General features: G+C 39.3%; 1 protein-coding gene across 1 annotated transcript in view; it reads left to right on the forward strand.

Moving 5' to 3' along the window:
* The window catches only part of SPO11 (SPO11 initiator of meiotic double stranded breaks), a 435,933-nt gene that overhangs the window by 280,708 nt on the left and 130,790 nt on the right, over positions 1–24,435 (forward strand). Inside the window, 2 exon segments of the mRNA XM_053715996.1 lie at positions 23,348–23,457; positions 23,554–23,653. Of these exon segments, the coding sequence (XP_053571971.1) occupies positions 23,348–23,457; positions 23,554–23,653 (210 nt within the window).

Here is a 24,435-nt window from a genome sequence, read left to right on the forward strand (position 1 = left end):
TTTGTTTGTTTAGTGCATATATTTTGCCATTGTCTATATACACAGTGATCGTTCATAGAGCCAGTATGCTTGAACTTTGACCACAATGAATCTCGAAACTGGTACATTTGAATGAGGTCAGCTGTGATCCAATTCAAGTGTGCTCCTTTTACTCTCACCTTACGCAGCGGGGCATGTAAATTCCAAACTTGTAGGAGTTCGGACTGAAAGAACTCAACTGCAGAGTCAAGGTCTGGGATTAGGTTTAATCTGTGCCAGGGGAGGTTCTTGATGTCATTTAGAAATGATTGAAGATTACATTTTTTGAAGGATCTGGTGATTTTAACCTTGGGAGAGGTTTTAGTTGCCTTTATTTTGCGCACACAGTAAACTAAGCAGTGGTCACTGAAAATGTTAGGGAGAACACCTGCCTCCTGGATTCGGTCGGGAGAGGTGGAGAGAATCCAATCGAGCAGGGTGTGATTATGGCTTTTGTTGTTTATGCGAGTTGGGGAGGAGATTAATTGCGTTAGCTGCAAAGACTTAAACACAGAGCAACAACTATTATTTTTTGGATTTAGCCAATCAATATTAAAATCTCCAAAAACCAAAACTTCACTTTTTGGATTTTGAGCTATGGTTTCACTAAGGAGATGGGCTATGTCTGAAAGGGAATGTACAGGAGAGCTAGGTGGGCGGTAGATTCCAACAACAATGATTGATTTACTGCATGGGATCTCAATTGTGCCAGAAAGGAAATCAAAGTTGGCAGGAGAGCTAGATTTTTGGAAGGGGGTGTACTTTGTGGAGTTGTCAACATAGATTACAATGCCGACTCCTCTCTTTGCTCTGTCATTTCTATGGCATGAATACCCATGTATTGCAATGGCAGAGTCTGGTATTTTTGCGGTTAGCCACGATTCAGAGATAACAATGATTTTGGGCTGGTATTGTAAACACCAAGCTTGTAGTGCATCGATTTTTGGTAGTAAGCTGTGGATATTACAGTGCACAAAGGAGATTCCTTTTTTAGCTGGAAGGCTAGGAATGGAATTTGTTGGGGGACCAGGGTTAGATTCTACATCATTTGCAAGGGCAAGTAACAGAAAGAATAGGGCATATTTTTTGTTTTGCCAATTAGTGAATGGGATATTTTATAGTTTTGCGAGGTGGGGGTAGGAGGGTTATTTTTTATAACTCTCCACCAGCACTCAGCAGATAAGTTGCAGCAACAGAGCAGGCCATGGTGTATGATAATTTGTTTTCCAGTTATAGGTGTGTGCTTATGGCAGTAGTGGTGTGAACAAAATTTGAGTGAGAAAAGGGTTAACACAAATAACAGTATGGTCATATTTGGATTCATGTTAGTGGTATGAGGTGTGTAGATGAAAATAAAACAAAAGTAGTACAAAATGTAAAGGAAATAAAAGTATATACTACTGATGTGTGATATATAGCTATTTGTAGGGAGAGAGAGTAAGTATTCTAAAGGGTTAAGTGAATGAAAGGATGTGCTAATCAGTGTTTGCAGCTGTCATTTTGGGAGAATGAAAGTTGAGTATGAGACTATCTATAAATAAGGAAATGAGCTTGGGGAGGGTGGGGTGAGGGGCAGGGTGGGAGGGAAACTATCTTCCAAAGGCTACCTGTTTGCATAGAGTAGTGTTACAGCTGAGATATTCAGGTCTGTGATTCTCTAAGAATACTGGGCAGATACACTTAAAATTCAGTCTGAGGGAAAGAGAGATATTAGTGTCAGATGGGCCTGCAAAAAAGTTAAGGGCGGGGGTATGTATGGACATTTTAGCAAAAGGGTCATTCAGGCAAAAAAAAAATCACAGGGAAAGTTCAGAATTACAGAGATAAGACAAGTATCCATGTAGGAAAGAAAGCCATAAAACAAGGAACAAGAAAGATATATGGTCTTCCTAAGCTGCTCAAACTAACCTTCAACATAATGAACAGACATAATGGTGATAAAATATGCATTTAAAATAAAAACAACAGCAAATACCTATTACAACACACACATCAGCAATAACAGGGCAAAATAGAATTAAATTTCTATCCTCCAAAGGCTACCCGTTTGCAGAGAGCAGTGCCACAGCTGAGACATTCAGGTCTGTGACTCTCCAAGAATACTGGGCAGATACACCCAAAATTCAGTCTGTTTGCAGAGAGCAGTGTTACAGCTGAGATATTCAGGTCTGTGATTCTCTAAGAATACTGGGCAGATTTCAAAGTAGACAGTCCCTTTAAGCTTGTACATTCAGCCAATGCTTTTATCTATGATGCCGTTGTTGACATTATCAAACTTAATGCATAAAATATGGCATTAGCGGCACTTGAGAAGCATAAAATATGATCCTTTATTGAAACAAAACGGGAGTGTGACATGGACAATCACCTGACACGTTTTGTGCCTACACTGGGCACTTAGTCGTAAGTCTGTGTGTTAAGTCTTGGTCTGCGGATAAAGGAAAGAATAAATCTAAAAATCTTTTTCGTTCCTTTCGTCATTCAAGAAACCAAAGATCCTTTTCTTCATCTCAGAAACAAAAATACTCCAGCTCATCCTGGAAACCTAATTATTCCTGGAACAAATCCAAATCCTCAACAAAGACTACATCTGCCTCTAAATCTACATGAAGGTGCAGCTCAAATCCAAATCCTCTTCTGGTAAGTGGCAGATTAGGCCTTTTTCAGAAGGCTTGGTCTAGATCCCTTCGTGATCCTTGGGTTTAAAACATAATATCTCAGGGATGCAAAACTTAAAACTCCAATCTGTTTATAATTCCCAAGAAGGTAGGAACTTTCAGACCCATTCTAGATTTAAGAGTTCCTACATTTCAAAACGAATACAATTCAAACAATCATTCTTTTAGTCCAACAAGGACAATTTATGTCCACAATAGATTTGAAAGATGATTACCTTCATATTCCTATTCACAAAGATCATTATTAGTGTTTGCATCTCGCATTTATGGACAAGCATTTTCAGTATGTAGCTCTACCTTTTTGGCCTAGCTACGCTCCCAACATTTTTTACTTCTATCTGTGATTCGAACTCAGAATTTTTCAATAGCTCACATACCTGGATGATATCTTGGTTCAAGCACAATATTTACCTTTAGCAATTTCTTACCATAACAAGATCTGATTGTTTCTTAGCAACCATGGTTGGAAGATCAACCTTCAAAAAAGCTCTCTCCTCAGACAATGGTCTCCTTTCTGGAAGTCATAATAGACTCAGTGTCAATGAGACTCTCATTTTACAGCTTAGTGAAATCACATTAACCCTTTGAGTGCTAATGACGGCTCTGAGCCGTCGCAGAGTTTCTCACTCTGGTGCAAATGATGGCTCAGAGCCGTCATGAGCAATCTCCCACCTTGAGGGAGATCTGGGGGCTCCTAACTGCTCCTACCCCGGCGATCGTGCCTGTAGAGTGACAGGCATCGCCGGGGCTTCACGTGATGCGCGGTGACGTCACGCGCAATAACGTGATGACGTCACCGTGCAACTTTATTTATACTTAACAATGTTAAGTATAGGAGGAGGGGGCATGCTGCTTAGAAGCCTGTATCACACGATAACAAATATCACTGCATGTTCGACCAGGCTTGTGTGTTTTGCCTCTATGCCTCGCTACTTCTACCTGCATGAAATGACAGGGGGGACTTAAGAAGACCGCTATTGGTAGTTCTATACCTGGGCTCCGCAAATTGTCCAGTAGTTCATTACCTGTACTTTATGATATGATATGGTTGAGGCTGTATATGGCTAAGTGTATTTATGCTGTGTGATTACGGTCACCCTGGTGATTAACGCTATCTGCATGATAATATACTACTGCTTGTTTGGTTGTTAACATTTTTTGTTTAAACCCATGTTTGTATTTGTATATTGCTCCTAACAATCTGTTTTGCTTGTGTTTTTAACTTTCACTATGTTTTTAACTTTCACTTGGTTTACACTACTGAGCTTCTGGTTGCTATGCCAACAGGGCTTGACCTTGTGTCATGTGACGTGGTTTTACTTCCGGGTGCCAGGGTGTTTACCACACTGATTGTTTGCTGTGCAGGGGTATTTAAGGGGGGTGAGTATACTGTTTCACACTGTGCTGTTTTTTGAGAAAGGGGTAACACCCGAAACGTCAAAATAAATACTTTATCTTTTTGCAAGACCCTGTGAGTGACTTCCTCTTTGCTGCTTTATCTATACTCTTGAAGTGCACCCGGGGCAAGGAGAGCTCAACGGAGCTATTTGAAGCTGGAGTGCTACTACACCTTCTACATGTAGATAGATAGATAGATAGATAGATAGATAGATAGATAGAGATATACATACATAAATGTTTAATCATTTATTTTAATGTGTTTTCATGTACTTTTTTTTATCTCTAATGCAGTATGAAATGATAAGTGAGAGCTATCTATATTGTGAGAATTTACTACATAAAAAATCATAAGTTCCTTTAAAATCACAAAATAAAAAATAATAGAAGCCAAAACCTAAATAGAGACACAGCATTTAATACATGTCAAAGTTTAGAATAATATGTCTGACAATTAATAATTACTCTTTTCTTTTGACCTCAAATATTTTTTGTGTAATGCTTTAACAAACCATAAAATGTTTCTTTGTTTTTTTAGGGAGTCCTTGTGCCATCAAATGTTGAAGGAATCACAAGTATCCTTTAAGTATTTAAGTTAAACAGGGCATGAAATTAAAAACAAATGATACTCCAAGACAAACAATGTTCTCTGGAACTACTTTACATTTGTTATTTCATTTTTAGCTGCTGAAATTGCAAGTCTGATTATTTATTACATTGGAAATCAAACAGCTTCCGACTTAGGCCTCGCTTCCATTGAGTCGTAATTCAGTTTGCGTGCACTCACAAACCGTTAAATATGCTGTCGAAAGCAATAGCGTTTAACGACTGTTTCCAATGGCGCGTTATACCTCAATATCGGCTGCCGGACTTCGGCTGCCGAAAAGATTTTCGCGTCCCATAGAAAGTAATAGAAGCCGTTAATCGATAAATTATACCAGGTTTCCATTGAAAGCGCTAACCGTTAATACACTGTCGGAGGCTGTCGATACATTGAGAAATATTACCCCCAGCTCAACTAGGTGTAAAGGAGGAAAAAAGAGCTTTTTGAGGCCTGTTTCTCATTGAAATAGCAAATCACAAAAAAATTATGAGTGTTTCAATGTACAAATAACATTATATATGCTACATTTATTGGTCCTATGTATAGGAATATTTGCACCCATGTTGTCATAGAAATTTCAATATGTATGTGCATATAAAAATATATGCAAGCACCACAATTATGGAACGACCTCCCGCACACTTTCAAACCTTCCCCATGCCTAATATCCTTTAAGAGATCCCTCTCTACATATCTCAAAACAGAATGCACCTGTCATTGTTGATTATATATTTCCTACCGGTTCTATGTTAAATTTTTGTGCATATATGGTGTATTATTATTTTTTTTTATTTTATTGTACCCATTGTATCAATGCAATGTTTTGTGGACCCAGGACATACTTGAAAACCATAGAAATCTCAATGTATCTTTCCTGGTAAAATATTATAAAAATAAATAAAATATATACCTATTCAAAATGAAACCTTTGCCCAGGGATGCTATATATAATCTCAATACATATAGAAAAATAATTCAAAGGAAATAAGTTGTTTATCATGAAGATGAGTTTTATTATTACAGATTTACCCTCATTCAAATGTAATTTTCAATGTGAAAATCATATTTATTCAATACAAAACGATGACACATTAAAGTTATAATGTGTCATAGTACTAATATTTATAAAATATATGTAATGTCATGTCTGCTAAAGCAGATAATACATTTGCAATATTTAGACTATTAACCAAAATACATAAGTGCTTAATATTACATACTTCAAGAGATATGAAGTATTGTCTTTAACATGGAGTTATTGAAACATTTTAAAAGTGCATTGTGCATTGGTCCCAGGGAGAGTATGTGTCTGTTCATATGATGTCAATTAAAATGTATTAATCACCTCTATATCATGGCAATCACATATATGTTGTATATACATCAGTGCTTAAATATCCTAAAGATACATTTATCTAATTATTCTAAATATTGAATAATAATCTTGACAAAAAGGAGTGCATTAGTCATGATAGGTATTAGTCATGATAGGTATATATTTCAGATATTACATTCCACATAGGACTATAAGAATGAATGCAAGGTATTTGGCCATATCAACAGGAAGGAGTATTTACTTTTCAACTCTTCTATAACTGTATAACCCTTATTAGCTTCATCTGAAGGAGCAAACAACATATGCTTGTGGAATATAAATCATAACATTTACACATGTCACGTTGACTTATGTTAGATAGCATATACTGTATAAATTTCAGACACGTATCCCCAAGTATTCTTAAACGGCATAATATGATATCCTCAATAAAAGGACACATAAATTTATCAACAATGTACACCTGCATATTAATTGACATCATGTGAAATAAAAATGAATAAAGCTGTTCATTTTTAGCAGATAAACAGCTATTAGAATAATATTAAGATATATGTTCAAATTTGGATTAGAAAAATGGATGCATATTTATGAGATGAAAATCGCACTTAAAAAAGTGCTTTAGTGCAAAAATTAGATATGATATATCTTGGGTTGAAAAAAAAGAATATTAATTAATTCTTGCGGCGGGATTTTGCCTTTGGAGGAGAGGTACTTAGGGGGGCAGTGTGGCGTCTTGTGCGACGCCCACCAGCTGAATGTGAGGCTAATAACCGCGATTCAGGGTCCTGCAGGGAGATGACAGAGGATGCAAGGGAGGATGGAGTTTGGGGCCTATCCGCGAGCCTCTCCACTGCCTCTGCCAGGCGGACGAGTGAGGCATTATGGATGTCCATTTGGCTCTGTATCCTTCTCAAATCCTGCTGCTGCTGGAGCCTGGACAGCCTAAGCTCTCTATGTATGAGCCTCAGTAGATCATCCTGCTGGGACTGTGCCGGACCCTGTTGTACATTTGGTGTCTCAGGAACTAATAATTGGCTGGTTCCAGGGCTGTCTCTCCGTATTGGTGACTGTGAGGTTGTCTGTGATGGCACTGTTGGCAATACATTGGTGGGTGCAGTGGGTGGTGGTGTGGATTCCTGTTGTGCCATAGGAGTGGGAGGCATATAGTACAGATGATGCAGATCTGTATGCTGCTGTGGTGGGTGCATCATCTGCTGCTGAGGATAATGATGTTGTGGTGGGTGCATCATCTGTTGCTGAGGAGGATGTTGTGGTGGGTGCATCATCTGCTGCTGAGGAGGATGTTGTGGGGGGTGCATCATCTGCTGCTGAGGAGGATGTTGTGGCGGGTGCATCATCTGCTGAGGTGGGTGCAGCTGTGGGGGCTGTGCCATTTGTTGCTGCGAAGTATGCATGAACTGCCATTGTTGAGGAGGATGAGTCTGCTGGGGTTCAGAACCCAAAACATGAAATGTTGTCTCCGAAGTAGATGGAGAAGGGCATGATACATCCTCCACCTCATATGCCCTAGGCTGCTGCATATCATCTTCTAAGAGGCTGATATAGGAGGTAGTGTCACCATAGATATCCTCATCCTCCTCAGTGAATGTAGGAACATCCTGCTGTGGTGTTGGTGCAGCTTCATACTCCTCCTGTTCGGAACCTACAAATAAATATACGGTATGTTTACATTATCTATCTAATAGAATATATTACTTTGTAGCATAACAATACAGACTATTATATTCCATATTTATGTGTATATATGTACACACACACATACACACACACACACACACATACACACACACACACATACACACACATACACACACACACACACACATACACACACACACACATACACACACACACACATATAGTGTGTTTGGGATAAAATCAAAGCATATATGACCATAACTGAGGAATCTTTATAGACTGTGTCTTAAAGGAACATTGTTAAAGGGACACTGTACCCAAATATTTTCTTTTGTGCTTCAGATAGAGCATGCAATTTTATTCAACTTTCGGATTTACTCCTATTTTCAAATGTTCTTTATTCTCTTGGTATCTTTATTTGAAATGCAAGAATGTAAGTTTAGATGGTGGCCCATTTTTGGTGAACAACCTAGGTTGTCCTTGCTGATTGGTGGATAAATGCATCCACCAATCAAAAACTGCTGTCCAGAGTTCTGAACCTAGAAAAAAAGCTTACATGTCTTATTTTTCATATAAAGATAGCAAGAGAATGAAGAGAAATTCATAATAGGAGTAAATTAGAAAGTTGCTTAAAATTGCATGCTGTATCTGAATCACAAAATAAAAATTTTGGGTACAGTGTCCCTTTAAGGACAATGACACATGATTTATATGAAATGCTTAATATTCTTGGATATTATATTATCAATATTCTTGCTTGTCGGAGCAGATATACAATACAGAGTGCTTGCTGAACATATTAAATACAACTATGTAAATTTAGATTCATAGCTAAACACAGATGGGTATTTATGATATACAACATATATACATCACATATATGGTTATATTTAATATTGAATATTCACCTTCATACACCTCTTCAGGTGGCACAGAGGTGTCCATTGTCCCCTTACATCCGTAAACAGATTCATCCGAGATGACATTGGACAGCATCTCCTCCCATGACCTTAGGTGTATTCTCTTGCTAGGACCACCACCTGTCCCACGTGCATATTTGGCCTGCTGTGCCAGCTTAGCTTTGGTTTCCCTCCTGCAGTCATGATAGCGGTGTTTAATGCTGGCAGTAGAACGATTACGTCCTAAGCAGCTGACTGCCACTCGAATCTCCTCCCACAGCTTATTCCGGACAGCCGGCCTCAGGTTAGGGTTCTCCAGCTGAGCTGCCCTCTCCAAGTATGCCTCAACAAGAGCCTCCTTCTCCTCCTCAGAGTACCTCTCCTCTCTTAGCCTGCCCTTCACACCTGAAGGGCCAGCAGACACAGACTCTCCCTCCTGTGACTGGGGACCAGCCCTCTCTACCTCCTCTGTCCCTGCAGGCTGTGACAGGCTACCACCAGCCCCACCCCCAGTTGCCACAGTCTGCCCCACTTTCCCTTTTCTTTTTGTGCCTAGCTGAGGCTGACTCCTCCTCACTCCTCCCACCTCCATTCCTCTTCCACCCTCTCTCCTTCCCTCCTCTGCCAGGGTTTGAGGAAGGACAAATCCTCCACCCAAACCTCGGCCCCTATTCCTGCCCATACTACTCCCTACTTCCCCCCTCCCCCTCCCTCTATCCACCCTCACCACTGCCCTCCCCCTAGCCACCCCCTTCCCAACTCCACTAGGCCTATCCATCCCTTTCTCCTTCCTCCCTAACTCTAACCTAACACTAAAGTCCCTAGCTTACCTAACTACACTAATTCACCTAACTAAACCCTAAATTAAATAGCCCCAAAACTAACTACCTAACCTATATAGACCCTAACTATCTCTATTCTATATCCCTCAAAATAAAAATAAAATGTGGGGGTGAAAATAAACAAAGGGATGTAAATGAAAAAGGAAAAACTAAGGAGGATTAGAACAAAATTATAGAAAAATAATAAGGGATGCAAATTAAGAAAGGGGTGAGCTATATAGTCAAATGAAACAAAAAATATGGGATGTTAAAAAAAAAAAAAAATAGGATGGGCAAAATGTATATATAAAAAAACAAGTTATATAGTGAGGAAGGGAAGGGTAGTCAAAGGGGGGATGGGAAGTGGAATAAGGGGATTAATGAAAGGAGTAATAAAGGAAGATGGGGGTTAATGAAAAAAAAAAAAAATGTGAATGTGTTTGTATCAAATAAAAGTGTGTATGTGTGTGTGTGTGTATTTGTGTGTATAAACTAATGTGTGTTAATTAACTAATGTATGGATGTGTGTGTGTGTTCCTAATATTATATGAGGCCTACAATAAGAATATATGAAAATCAAATATCAAACTCTCCACTAACTCTCAAACAACTCTCAAAAACCCAAAACTCCTACCAACGCAACTAGCTCCCGTGTCTTTCTCTCTAGAGGCGATCACAGGTAAAGAGCGCAGGCGCAAACCGTTATTCTTATAGACAGAGGTCGGGTTACCATGGCAATGCACTTGTTATGGCGCGCTTTTCGACAAATCCGACATCGGTTGGCAACGCAAACTTACGTACGGCCGAAAAGAGCGACTGCGCGCAACACGCTAATCTTTTCAATGGAAACCTGGTACTAAAATGGAGCCGTAAATTACTTTTAGCTGTCGTCCGCTTCGGTAGCTTACGGCTCCATTTTTAACGACTCAATGGAAGCGAGGCCTAAGTCAGCCAAATAAAGCCACTGAAAGGAAAATATTAATTGATGTAAGGTAAACATAATGTTACAAGAAATAAATTGAATATCTGAAGCTATTTATGGGTTTTTTTTAATTGTGTTATTTAAGCGAAAATCACCACATGTAAACTTTATAAACACATGATCACAGATTTGAAACCTTGATCATAATGTATCAGGAGCCATGTTTTCAGCTGTTTTTTGGCCCAATCTACTTTTCAATTTGGTATAATCATAATAGCGTGGTTTCAACTGATTCTTGCACTTGCAAACTGGTTTTCTTCCATTCAAAAAAAGACCTAGGTACACTATGGAGCTAAAAAACTGCATGGAGATCTCAATACATTTTCAACTTACTTTTCAACTACTTTTCTAGACCATTTTCGGCTTTTCTAATTTGGCACCTCAAGGCACTTGATAAATCAGAGGAAGAGCTTTCCAGCCACCTGAACACATTTTTAAAGGGGAAAGGCTTCCATACACGCTAAGTTCACAAATGTTTGGAACAGTGCATATATTATTGAGCTGACGGTCACAAATGCTAGATAGCAAGTTCCATAATATATGCAGTGTTGGAAACTAGTTTTAAGGCTCATTCCCTATTATTGTGCAACCTCATTTAAGGGTCTCTTAGAAAGATACTAAGCAGTAAGGAAGTTTTTATAGTTTTAAAGAAATTAAAATCCTGTAAAAAATATATATTTTAAGTGTTACTTAGAAAAACTTGCACTCGCAGTTTTTGTGTACTGTTCCTGCCAACAATCCTTGTGAAAGTTTTCAAGCAACCATTTAGCGATAGAAAAATAAGTGCACAATCTGCCCATACTAGCAACCTAATAGATGCATGCATTTAGATGGGTTAGTAATGGTGCAGATGGAAACGGACTGCAAATGTTAACTCTGAAAGCCGTGATTATGTGATCTTCTGTAAAAACCTGATTTTAATAATGCCTGTACTGTTAGTGGCAATCACGCCACTGAGAGTGAGAAATACAATCACATATGAAATATAAAATCACACCTTTTGTAGATGTTGGTGTTGTGAAGTGTCTACAGAAGTATGTCCATCCTGCCAAGATTCATGTGACATTCATATGGATACTGATAATACTGATTTCTTTCATGTAATTAGCAAGAGTCCATGAGCTAGTGACGTATGGGATATACATTCCTACCAGGAGGGGCAAAGTTTCCCAAACCTCAAAATGCCTATAAATACACCCCTCACCACACCCACAATTCAGTTTTTACAAACTTTCCCTCCTATGGAGGTGGTGAAGTAAGTTTGTGCTAGATTCTACGTTGATATGCGCTCCGCAGCAAGTTGGAGCCTGGTTTTCCTCTCAGCGTGCAGTGAATGTCAGAGAGATGTGAGGAGAGTATTGCCTATTTTGAATGCAGTGATCTCCTTCTACGGGGTCTATTTCATAGGTTCTCTGTTATCGGTCGTAGAGATTCATCTCTTACCTCCCTTTTCAGATCGACGATATACTCTTATATATATACCATTACCTCGGCTGATTTTCGTTTCAGTACTGGTTTGGCTTTCTACAAACATGTAGATGAGTGTCCTGGGGTAAGTAAGTCTTATTTTCTGTGACACTCTAAGCTATGGTTGGGCACTTTGTTTATAAAGTTCTAAATATATGTATTCAAACATTTATTTGCCTTGTCTCAGGATGTTCAACATTCCTTATTTTCAGACAGTCAGTTTCATATTTGGGATAATGCACTTGAATCAATTATTTTTTCTTACCTTAAAAAATTTGACTTTTTCCCTGTGGGCTGTTAGGCTTGCGGGGGCTGAAAATGCTTCATTTTATTGCGTCATTCTTGGCGCGGACTTTTTTGACGCAAAAAATCTTTTCGGTTTCCGGCGTCATACGTGTCGCCGGAAGTTGCGTCATTTTTGACGTTCTTTTGCGCCAAAAATGTCGGCGTTCCGGATGTGGCGTCTTATTTGGCGCCAAAAAGCATTTAGGCGCCAAATAATGTGGGCGTCTTATTTGGCGCCAAAAAATATGGGCGTCGCTTTTGTCTCCACATTATTTAAGTTCTTTTTTTCTTTGCTTCTGGTTGCTAGAAGCTTGTTCATTGGCATTTTTTTCCCATTCCTGAAACTGTCATTTAAGGAATTTGATCTATTTTGCTTTATATGTTGTTTTTTCTCTTACATATTGCAAGATGTCTCACGTTGCATCCGAGTCAGAAGATACTTCAGGAAAATCGCTGCCTAGTGCTGGAACTACCAAAGCTAAGTGTATCTGCTGTAAACTTTTGGTAGCTATTCCTCCAGCTGTTGTTTGTATTAATTGTCATGACAAACTTGTTAATGCAGATAATATTTCCTTTAGTAATGTACCTTTACCTGTTGCAGTTCCATCAACATCTAAGGTTCAGAATGTTCCTGATAACATAAGAGATTTTGTTTCTGTATCCATCAAGAAGGCTATGTCTGTTATTCCTCCTTCTAGTAAACATAAAAAATCTTTTAAAACTTCTCTTTATACAGATGAATTTTTAAATGAACATCATCATTCTGATTCTGATGACTCTTCTGGTTCAGAGGATTCTGTCTTAGAGATTGATGCTGATAAATCTTCATATTTATTTAAAATTGAATTTATTCGTTCTTTACTTAAAGAAGTACTAATTGCTTTAGAAATTGAGGATTCTGGTCCTCTTGATACTAATTCTAAACGTTTAGATAAGGTCTTTAAATCTCCTGTGGTTATTCCAGAAGTTTTTCCTGTTCCTAATGCTATTTCTGAAGTAATTTCCAGAGAATGGGATAAATTGGGTAATTCATTTACTCCTTCTAAACGTTTTAAGCAATTATATCCTGTGCCGTCTGACAGATTAGAATTTTGGGACAAAATCCCTAGAGTTGATGGGGCTATTTCTACCCTTGCTAAACGGACTACTATTCCTACGTCAGATGGTACTTCGTTTAAGGATCCTTTAGATAGGAAAATTGAATCCTTTCTAAGAAAAGCTTATCTGTGTTCAGATAATCTTCTTAGACCTGCTATATCATTGGCTGATGTTGCTGCAGCTTCAACTTTTTGGTTGGAAACTTTAGCGCAACAAGTAACAGATCATGATTCTCATAATATTATTATTCTTCTTCAACATGCTAATAATTTTATCTGTGATGCCATTTTTGATATTATCAGAGTTGATGTCAGGTTTATGTCTCTAGCTATTTTAGCTAGAAGAGCTTTATGGCTTAAAACTTGGAATGCTGATATGGCTTCTAAATCAACTCTACTTTCCATTTCTTTCCAGGGTAACAAATTATTTGGTTCTCAGTTGGATTCTATTATCTCAACTGTTACTGGTGGGAAAGGAACTTTTTTACCACAGGATAAAAAATCTAAGGGTAAGAACAGGGCTAATAATCGTTTTCGTTCCTTTCGTTTCAACAAAGAACAAAAGCCTGATCCTTCATCCTCAGGAGCAGTTTCAGTTTGGAAACCATCTCCAGTCTGGAATAAATCCAAGCCTTCTAGAAAGGCAAAGCCAGCTTCTAAGTCCACATGAAGGTGCGGCCCTCATTCCAGCTCAGCTGGTAGGGGGCAGGTTACGTTTTTTCAAAGAAATTTGGATCAATTCTGTTCACAATCTTTGGATTCAGAACATTGTTTCAGAAGGGTACAGAATTGGTTTCAAGATGAGACCTCCTGCAAAGAGATTTTTTCTTTCCCGTGTCCCAGTAAATCCAGTGAAAGCTCAAGCATTTCTGAATTGTGTTTCAGATCTAGAGTTGGCTGGAGTAATTATGCCAGTTCCAGTTCTGGAACAGGGGATGGGGTTTTATTTAAATCTCTTCATTGTACCAAAGAAGGAGAATTCCTTCAGACCAGTTCTGGATCTAAAAATATTGAATCGTTATGTAAGGATACCAACGTTCAAAATGGTAACTGTAAGGACTATCTTGCCTTTTGTTCAGCAAGGGCATTATATGTCCACAATAGATTTACAGGATGCATATCTGCATATTCCGATTCATCCAGATCATTATCAGTTCCTGAGATTCTCTTTTCTGGACAAGCATTACCAGTTTGTGGCTCTACCGTTTGGCCTAGCTACAGCTCCAAGAATTTTTACAAAGGTTCTCGGTGCCCTTCTGTCTATAATCAGAGAACAGGGTATTGTGGTATTTCCTTATTTGGACGATATCTTGGTACTTGCTCAGTCTTTACATTTAGCAGAATCTCATACAAATCGACTTGTGTTGTTTCTTCAAGATCATGGTTGGAGGATCAATTCACCAAAAAGTTCATTGACTCCTCAGACAAGGGTAACCTTTCTGGGTTTCCAGATAGATTCAGTGTCCATGACTGTCTTTGACAGACAAGAGACGTCTAAAATTGATCTCAGCTTGTCGAAACCTTCAGTCACAATCATTCCCTTCGGTAGCCTTATGCATGGAAATTCTAGGTCTTATGACTGCTGCATCGGACGCGATCCCCTTTGCTCGTTTTCACATGCGACCTCTTCAGCTCTGTATGCTGAATCAATGGTGCAAGGATTACACAAAGATATCTCAATTAATATCTTTAAAACCGATTGTACGACACTCTCTAACGTGGTGGACAGATCACCGTCGTTTAATTCAGGGGGCTTCTTTTGTGCTTCCGACCTGGACTGTAATTTCAACAGATGCAAGTCTCACAGGTTGGGGAGCTGTGTGGGGATCTCTGACGGCACAAGGAGTTTGGGAATCTCAGGAGGTGAGATTACCGATCAATATTTTGGAACTCCGTGCAATTTTCAGAGCTCTTCAGTTTTGGCCTCTTCTGAAGAGAGAATCGTTCATTTGTTTTCAGACAGACAATGTCACAACTGTGGCATACATCAATCATCAAGGAGGGACTCACAGTCCTCTGGCTATGAAAGAAGTATCTCGAATTTTGGTTTGGGCGGAATCCAGCTCCTGTCTAATCTCTGCGGTTCATATCCCAGGTATAGACAATTGGGAAGCGGATTATCTCAGTCGCCAAACGTTGCATCCGGGCGAATGGTCTCTTCACCCAGAGGTATTTCTTCAGATTGTTCAAATGTGGGAGCTTCCAGAAATAGATCTGATGGCGTCTCATCTAAACAAGAAACTTCCCAGGTATCTGTCCAGATCCCGGGATCCTCAGACGGAAGCAGTGGATGCATTATCACTTCCTTGGAAGTATCATCCTGCCTATATCTTTCCGCCTCTAGTTCTTCTTCCAAGAGTAATCTCCAAGATTCTGAAGGAATGCTCGTTTGTTCTGTTGGTAGCTCCGGCATGGCCTCACAGGTTTTGGTATGCGGATCTTGTCCGGATGGCCTCTTGCCATCCGTGGACTCTTCCGCTAAGACCAGACCTTCTGTCGCAAGGTCCTTTTTTCCATCAGGATCTCAAATCCTTAAATTTAAAGGTATGGAGATTGAACGCTTGATTCTTGGTCAAAGAGGTTTCTCTGACTCTGTGATTAATACTATGTTACAGGCTCGTAAATCTGTATCTAGAGAGATATATTATAGAGTCTGGAAGACTTATATTTCTTGGTGTCTTTCTCATCATTTTTCTTGGCATTCTTTTAGAATTCCGAGAATTTTACAGTTTCTTCAGGATGGTTTAGATAAAGGTTTATCCGCAAGTTCTTTGAAAGGACAAATCTCTGCTCTTTCTGTTCTTTTTCACAGAAAGATTGCTAATCTTCCTGATATTCATTGTTTTGTACAAGCTTTGGTTCGTATAAAACCTGTCATTAAGTCAATTTCTCGTCCTTGGAGTTTGAATTTGGTTCTGGGGGCTCTTCAAGCTCCTCCGTTTGAACCTATGCATTCATTGGACATTAAATTACTTTCTTGGAAAGTTTTGTTCCTTTTGGCGATCTCTTCTGCCAGGAGAGTCTCTGAATTATCTGCTCTTTCTTGTGAGTCTCCTTTTCTGATTTTTCATCAGGATAAGGCGGTGTTGCGAACTTCTTTTGAATTTTTACCTAAAGTTGTGAATTCCAACAACATTGGTAGAGAAATTGTGGTTCCTTCATTATGTCCTAATCCTAAGAATTCTAAGGAGAAATCGTTGCATTCTTTGGATGTTGTTAGAGCTTTGAAATATTATGTTGAAGCTACTAAGTCTTTCCGAAAGACTTCTAGTCTATTTGTTATCTTTTCCGGTTCTAGAAAAGGAAAGAAAGCTTCTGCCATTTCTTTGGCATCTTGGTTGAAATCTTTAATTCATCATGCCTATGTTGAGTCGGGTAAAACTCCGCCTCAAAGGATTACAGCTCATTCTACTAGGTCAGTTTCTACTTCCTGGGCGTTTAGGAATGAAGCTTCGATTGATCAGATTTGCAAAGCAGCAACTTGGTCCTCTTTGCATACTTTTACTAAATTCTACCATTTTGATGTATTTTCTTCCTCTGAAGCAGTTTTTGGTAGAAAAGTACTTCAGGCAGCGGTTTCAGTTTGAATCTTCTGTTTATGTTTTTCATTAAACTTATTTTGGGTGTGGATTATTTTCAGCAGGAATTGGCTGTCTTTATTTTATCCCTCCCTCTCTAGTGACTCCACATCTTGGGTAATCATTATCCCATACGTCACTAGCTCATGGACTCTTGCTAATTACATGAAAGAAAACATAATTTATGTAAGAACTTACCTGATAAATTCATTTCTTTCATATTAGCAAGAGTCCATGAGGCCCGCCCTTTTTTGTGGTGGTTATGATTTTTTTGTATAAAGCACAATTATTCCAATTCCTTATTTTATATGCTTTCACACTTTTTTCTTATCACCCCACTTCTTGGCTATTCGTTAAACTGAATTGTGGGTGTGGTGAGGGGTGTATTTATAGGCATTTTGAGGTTTGGGAAACTTTGCCCCTCCTGGTAGGAATGTATATCCCATACGTCACTAGCTCATGGACTCTTGCTAATATGAAAGAAATGAATTTATCAGGTAAGTTCTTACATAAATTATGTTATTTAATATAGATAGCCTCTAAGCTGTGTTGAAGCTGCACTAGTCATATATATTCAGTAGTATTGTTATTCTGTCCCCTGCAGTAGTAATAGCCTCCTATTTTTGAGCAATTTTATTGTAACGATAATTGTATCATATGGTTGCAAATAATTACCATCCACATAGTGGGCAGGTTATTTAAGCTGAATTCAATGTCTGCGTATTTGCCACATTACAGTATATCTCGAGAGCCATTAGTAGTTTTTATGAGGAATCATAAAATCTCACTATATTGGAGTTACTCCAACCGGGGTTTTCTGTGAGTTGCTCTAATATTTTAATTAATTACCATTACTTAGTATCCAACTCTACTGTGATATGCATTATTTGAGTAACTCCAGTTTGATATAAGCTGATTTATTTCTAGCATTTTAGTTTTAATATCCACATTTTTAATTATGTTCTAATAAAGTTTTATGTTTTAAACCACTTATGATGTACACACACATACATAATACCTAAAAGGGGTTAACTCTGAGTGCTTATAAAGTATCCCTTTTTTGTTCAGTATCTCTAACTGAATACTGTAAATGCTATTGCCTGATACATAGCGCCACCCAACCACTGATATTTATTATAAAGAAGCAATTTATCATTTTTTGTGGTAACTATACCTCCATTAAATCTAATAGTAGTTCCATCAAGCTTTCTAACACGTGGTGTATTGTGATGACAATAGGGTAATGTCACCCATGCAAATCATTATTTTCCTTGCCGAGTGAGCAAAGGGGTTACATGAATAGGAAGATGGTCAGTTTCCCTTCTTTTTTAAATACAAATCCACAAAGAGAGACTGACCATCTTCCAATGGTTAAAGCACCCCACCCAAGCTCAGGTGTACTCATGACAGTGTATTGGAGTTGTATATAAAGCCAGGGAGTCTCATTTTATCATACAGAGAAAAAACAGAAATGATTCAACCCATAAAAGGCAAAGTATTGTAGTGTTAGGACCAGTCAACCTTGTAAGATGGTGACTGGCTAAGCAGAATATGGCCATATTGTGAGACTAAGATCCCAATTTTATAACAGCAGCACCTTTTTTTTCAGGTACTTTGTTTTATTTGCAAGTGGATGTGGGCCAATACACCCTGTTTTGTGTTAACAATTTGGTCTCATTGGCTGTACTCTCAAATATGTATTTAAACTCTTTTTGTAAGGTGTACTAAAACAATCTTTGTGGATTAAAATAAAAAAGGGAGACTGACCATCTTCCAATAATTAAAGAATACCTTGTAAGTTAGTGACTGGCTAAGCAGAGTATGGCCATATTGTGTGATCCCAATTTTAATATAACAGCATAGGGTATTTTTTGCAGCATTTAAAAATGTTTTGTTTATTTGTTAATCTTTGGGATATTGCTCAAGCGATTGCCTGTAGCACATCCGATTAAAGTCTATTATGTGTGGGATTTTGACCGGTCGTGCGATCGGATCTCCAGATGTTAGAGCACCCTAAGCTTTTGCTAGAGTGCTAACATTTTACTTTTCACTTGTAAAATGGAAGAGCAATGTATTGAGCTCTAGCGATGTTAGTGCTTCATATCACTATCATTTTTACACTCCACTTGCAATCTAGACCTGCATTTTAAAAGAAAATTGTAATTGACTGCAATATCGCTGCTGCCTTATACCATAGCCAGGATGTTGGCATGACCACAGTTTTGCTATGGACATAATTTCTCTATCAATAACATAGGCAATATTACTACCAGGGATGGATGCTAGAATGGGAGGTTACAGCTTTGTCTGGCATCCAAGAGATTAAAGGGATATACTTAAGGACATGCACCACTTATATTCCACATAAATTCAAATTGGGTTATCTTAAATAAAGCTGCACAGAAATTACAACAGTGCAAATGTAGTTTTATATCTTATACAACATAGATCACTTGTTAGTTGCACTGTCAAAGTTACAATATACTCAGTAACACTGCAATACGTGACAATTACTTGAAAGGTATAAACTTTCCATACCTGCCTAGCTGTGAAGAAGCGCTCATGTGATATGGTTATGTATCTCCAACACAAATCTATGTTCACCAGTAAATTCCCACAGCATGATAGGAAACGAACAAGCACTCTCGTGCCCAGTACTAAGGCTACTCAACTGAGCATTCCAATGATGACACTATCACATAGAAAAAAGAGAGTGAGTGTACAGCCTGTATAACGTTGTAAATTTGCTGTCCCCTCAAAATAACTCAACACACAGCCATGAATGTCTAAACTGTTGGCAACAAAAGTGAGTACACCCCTAAGTGGAAATGTCCAAATTGGGCCCAAAGTGTCAATATTTTGTGTGGCCACCATTATTTTCCAGCACTGCCTTAACACTCTTGGGCATGGAGTTCACCAGAGCTTCACAGGTTGCCACTGGAGTCCTCTTCCACTCCTCCATGATGACATCACAGAGCTGGTGGATGTTAGAGACCTTGCGCTCCCCCACCTTCCATTTGAGGATGCCCCACAGATGCTAAATAGGGTTTTAGGTCTGGAGACATGCTTGGCCAGTCCATCACCTTTACCCTCAGCTTCTTTAGCAAGGCAGTGGTCGTCTTGGAGGTGTGTCTGGGGTTGTTATCATGTTGGAATACTGCCCTGCGGCCCAGTCTCCAAAGGGAGGGGATCATGCTCTGCTTCAGTATGTCACAGTACATGTTGGCATTCATGGTTCCCTCAATGAACTGTTGCTCCCCAGTGCTGGCAGCACTCATGCAGGCCCAGACCATGATACTCCCACCAAAATGCTTGACTGTAGGCAAGACATACTTGTCTTTATACTCCTCACCTGGTTGCCGCCACACACGCTTGACACCATCTGAACCAAATAAGTTTATCTTGGTCTCATCGGACCACAGGACATGGTTCCAGTAATCCATGTCCTTAGTCTGCTTGTCTTCAGCAAACTGTTTGCAGGCTTTATTGTGCATCATCTTTAGAAGAGGCTTCCGACGACAGCTATGCAGACCAATTAGATGCAGTGTGCGTCGTAAGGTCTGAGCACGGACAGTCTGACCCCTTCAACCTCTGCAGCAATGCTGGCAGCACTCATACATCTATTTCCCAAAGACAACCACTGGATATGACGCTGAGCACATGCACTCAACTTCTTTGGTCGACCATGGCGAGGCCTTTTCTGAGTGGAACCTGTCCTGTGAAACCGCTGTATGATCTTGCCCACTGTGCTGCAACTCAGTTTCAGGGTCTTGGCAATCTTCTTATAGCCTAGGCCATCTTTATGTAGAACAACAATTCTTTTTTTCAGATCCTCAGAGAGTTACATTGTTATACAGGGTGTACACTTACTACTATACATTGTAGCAAAGTGTCATTTCTTCAGTGTTGTGAAAATATATAATAAAATATTTACAAATATGTGAGGGGTGTACTCACTTTTGTGAGATACTGTATATATACAATTGAGTGTGGCCTTCTCTGTTTTCTATCCAAGAGATTAACCCTTTTTGTAATCTGTTAACTGGAGATAAGTTATCTTTCATTTAAAAATGCCTCCTCGGGGGGCGGAGCCTATTCTCAAAGCGGCAAGATGTGTCTTAATGAAGCTCTTGAGGACTCAGCTACTTTCGTGTAGATTATCCATAGCAAATTTACAAAATCTTCTTCCTAATTTATCAGACTGCACCATTATAAGGTTTGAGTCCTGATATACCTCAGGGGCAGATGTTCTGACTACGTTCTTACCAATGTTCTTTGAGATCAGCTGCGTGACAGACCTTCTCACAGGCCAGGCAGCCATATTGCAAGCAACTGCATCAACGCAGTGAGATTACTACACACATAAAGCCTTGTGGGAACCACGGAACGCAGGTCTGGGGCTGCCGCATTACTACCCCCCCCCCCCCATTACCGGGGTCACGGGATCCTATTAAAGGATATTTAGAATACCAACCAACTCCTTAGAAGAAATCAACAATAATACTGTTTGAAGCGCTACCTATCGAGCGGAGATGGAGGCTCTGGCTAGATGGGAGGCCCGTATGTACAGCATTCTACATGACTACCGCAGAGACCTGGAGAGAGATCTTTGTGCTATACTCACTGGAGGGGACCTTTTCAATGGAACACATAATGTACAAACCGGCTGCACTCTGGCAGAAGAGGATAGTAGCCCGATTCCTGATGTGTCCGGGGGGGCCTGCAGGGGGGGGCCCTCCTCGGTCACTTCACGGCATTCAGCAAGTCCCAGCCAGCAAGGAACTCTGCTTACTTCTATATCGGCTGTGGTGACTCCTGAGAAACTAGACGACTCATCCATCGCTGCATCGCCCTCCAGCCAGCTAACAGATTTTGGCCCAGAGCTACTAGAAACGGAGGCAGCTGAAATGGGAGGTGAGGAGAGACGCAGCTTTTCATGTGACTCGGACAGGGCTAACGGACTCACACTAGAGCGCACATTATTCACTGGTCCCAAGGACTCCAGATCAGGACCTGGGTCTTGCAACCATTATTATTGCGACCATGGTTGTTACCTCAGATTCCCTGTTTGTGCCGAAGCTACATGCACAGCCCACAGAGAGCTCGCACCAACTCCTACCTACAACGGATTATTAATGCCACAGCAGCGGAGAAATTTCAAGCAGTCTCTCTACTCTATGTACATCGTACAAGCCAGCGTGAAGCCAGCTGACAGACACGGAGTGGGGTAGATATGAAAGATGATCTGGGGGTGCAGCCTCATAGCCCAGGCGTATGTTACGTTTACTAGTAGACCCACTCCTGAGAACTGGACTCTAGTGGCAAAATCATTATATCTGCTTCTTTTTTTCCTTTCTATAAGCTAGAGGGACAGTGGCTGTTAATGAGAGGTCTCAGTGCAGAGCACTCATCTGCGGGCTGGAGACTTCTCACTTCATTAAAAGAGTGCTTTCTATTGAAAGACATTGAGCCAGTGACATTCCTAAAGTTTAAAATAGTTTTGTATTTCTTTCTTAATAGTAATCAAATTATGTATAAATATTAGGTTTATTATCATGACTATATTTGCTCTTAACCATGTGCTGCTTGGTCTTGTAGTAATTTTCAGATGATCTCCCTCCGGGGTTGCCATAATCAATAAATTCCCTAAGGTTCCTGCTGAAATAGCTCCCAGGTCACACAGGCCGCTATTTAACAGTACTAATTTAGGCATACTGGTACACCCTATATCTGATATCAAGTTCTGAGGACCCCATATTCTTAATTAGTTTCATGATCCTGAACTAAATGGTGGGAATTTAGTGCTGACCAAGGATAACAAAACACTCCGGAAGTTTATTAAACCCATCTGAGTGGGAAATTGTAGCACAATTTGTTGTTGATTTACATATACATAGTTATGGTATTCCTGTTCTATGAAGCCCAAAAGTGGCTTCAGCCTTCACAAAATTACCTCCATTAAGTGTTGTCATATTTCATGGCCCAAGAGTGGCCTGTCCTTTTTGAGGAGGTTTCATAATGATATACATTAAAAAAGAGGTATTACTGATATAATTTCATTCCTGGGTTAAACTTATAGTTTATATAATGGTGATGATATTCACAAGGTCTTTCTATTTTTATGATGACGAACTGTTATGTCTTCTGTAACCTGTCTTTGGAGAATATTTGAAATTGAAATTGTGTCTACATCCTATGTTGTATATTTTACTTACCTCAATAAAATATTTAAAAAAAAAAAAAAAAAAATGCCTCCTCACTGGAGCAAGTTGAGTTCCCATTTCACGTATGGAAAAAAGATATAATTTGCATTTCATTCCCACAAGGAAAGCAGCCACAATCTATAGGTTCCTTTTCAGATTTATAAAAAATGCTGTTCATTCCAGGATGTAATCTAGAAATGACCCAGTTAACAGGTTAACCACTAACACATTTTTGCCACTTAATATTTTATATTTAATTACATTTTTTCAATATTTATTAAAAAAACTGTTGGGGATATTTTATACCTTAACCCTGCAGATATGAATACACATGCAAAATTCATCCTTATAATTGAAAAGGATGCCACATTCCAGAGGTTTCTAGATGATGATTTCTGTATCAAATGTGGCCCCTGCATCCTCATCACAGTAAGACTTTTTTACTATCTGAGTGCACTAGTGACCTGATCTTTGATGCACATAGTTCTATTATTGTTGTAAAAACAATGTCTTTTTAATTCTCAGGGAAAAGGTATTCCTGATCTGAACACCAGGCTGTTTATCCGGAAGCTGTGGGACAAGTTTTACATCCCTATATTCACTCTGGTTGATGCTGACCCGCATGGTACAGAAAAAGACAACACTAGTTGAAAACATATTACAAAATATACTCTTACTTTTATACCTTTAAAATGACAAAGAAGTCAAATTAAGCTTTCACCAGGCTGTGCAATTTTTTAATATTTCCAATTTTGTCTTAGTGCCAAATTTACTTTATTAACTTCTGTTTTAGGCCCTGATGATCGAAAGTGCCACAAGGTGACGAGATATTCAAAAGGCATCTGTCCCTGTTGAGAAAGCTGACAAAATATTAAAGTGCTGACATTACTGTTTAAAGGCAGCGTCTCAATGGGTGTCGATGCTGGTGAAATATTCCAAGCAGCATGGTAACCTACGACCAAGATTACAAGTTGTGCGGTATAGCCGTAGCGTACACACCGCGCAAAATGGAGCTGTACCGTTATTTCCTTACCACCGCCATTACAAGTCACCATAAAACTTTATTTCTTCTGTTAAGTGTGATCAGTCCACGGGTCATCATTACTTCTGGGATATTACTCCTCCCCAACAGGAAGTGCAAGAGGATTCACCCAGCAAAGCTGCATATAGCTCCTCCCCTCTACGTCACTCCCAGTCATTCTCTTGCACCCAACGACTAGATAGGATGTTGGAGAGGACTATGGTGATTATACTTAGTTTTATATCTTCAATCAAAAGTTTGTTATTTTAAAATAGCACCGGAGTGTGTTATTACCTCTCTGGCAGAGTTTGAAGAAGAATCTACCAGAGTTTTGCTATGATTTTAGCCGGAGTAGTTAAGATCATATTGCTGTTCTCGGCCATCTG

The sequence above is a fragment of the Bombina bombina genome, chromosome 1 (genome assembly GCF_027579735.1).
Source record: "Bombina bombina isolate aBomBom1 chromosome 1, aBomBom1.pri, whole genome shotgun sequence".
In the NCBI taxonomy this organism is placed as follows: domain Eukaryota; kingdom Metazoa; phylum Chordata; class Amphibia; order Anura; family Bombinatoridae; genus Bombina; species Bombina bombina.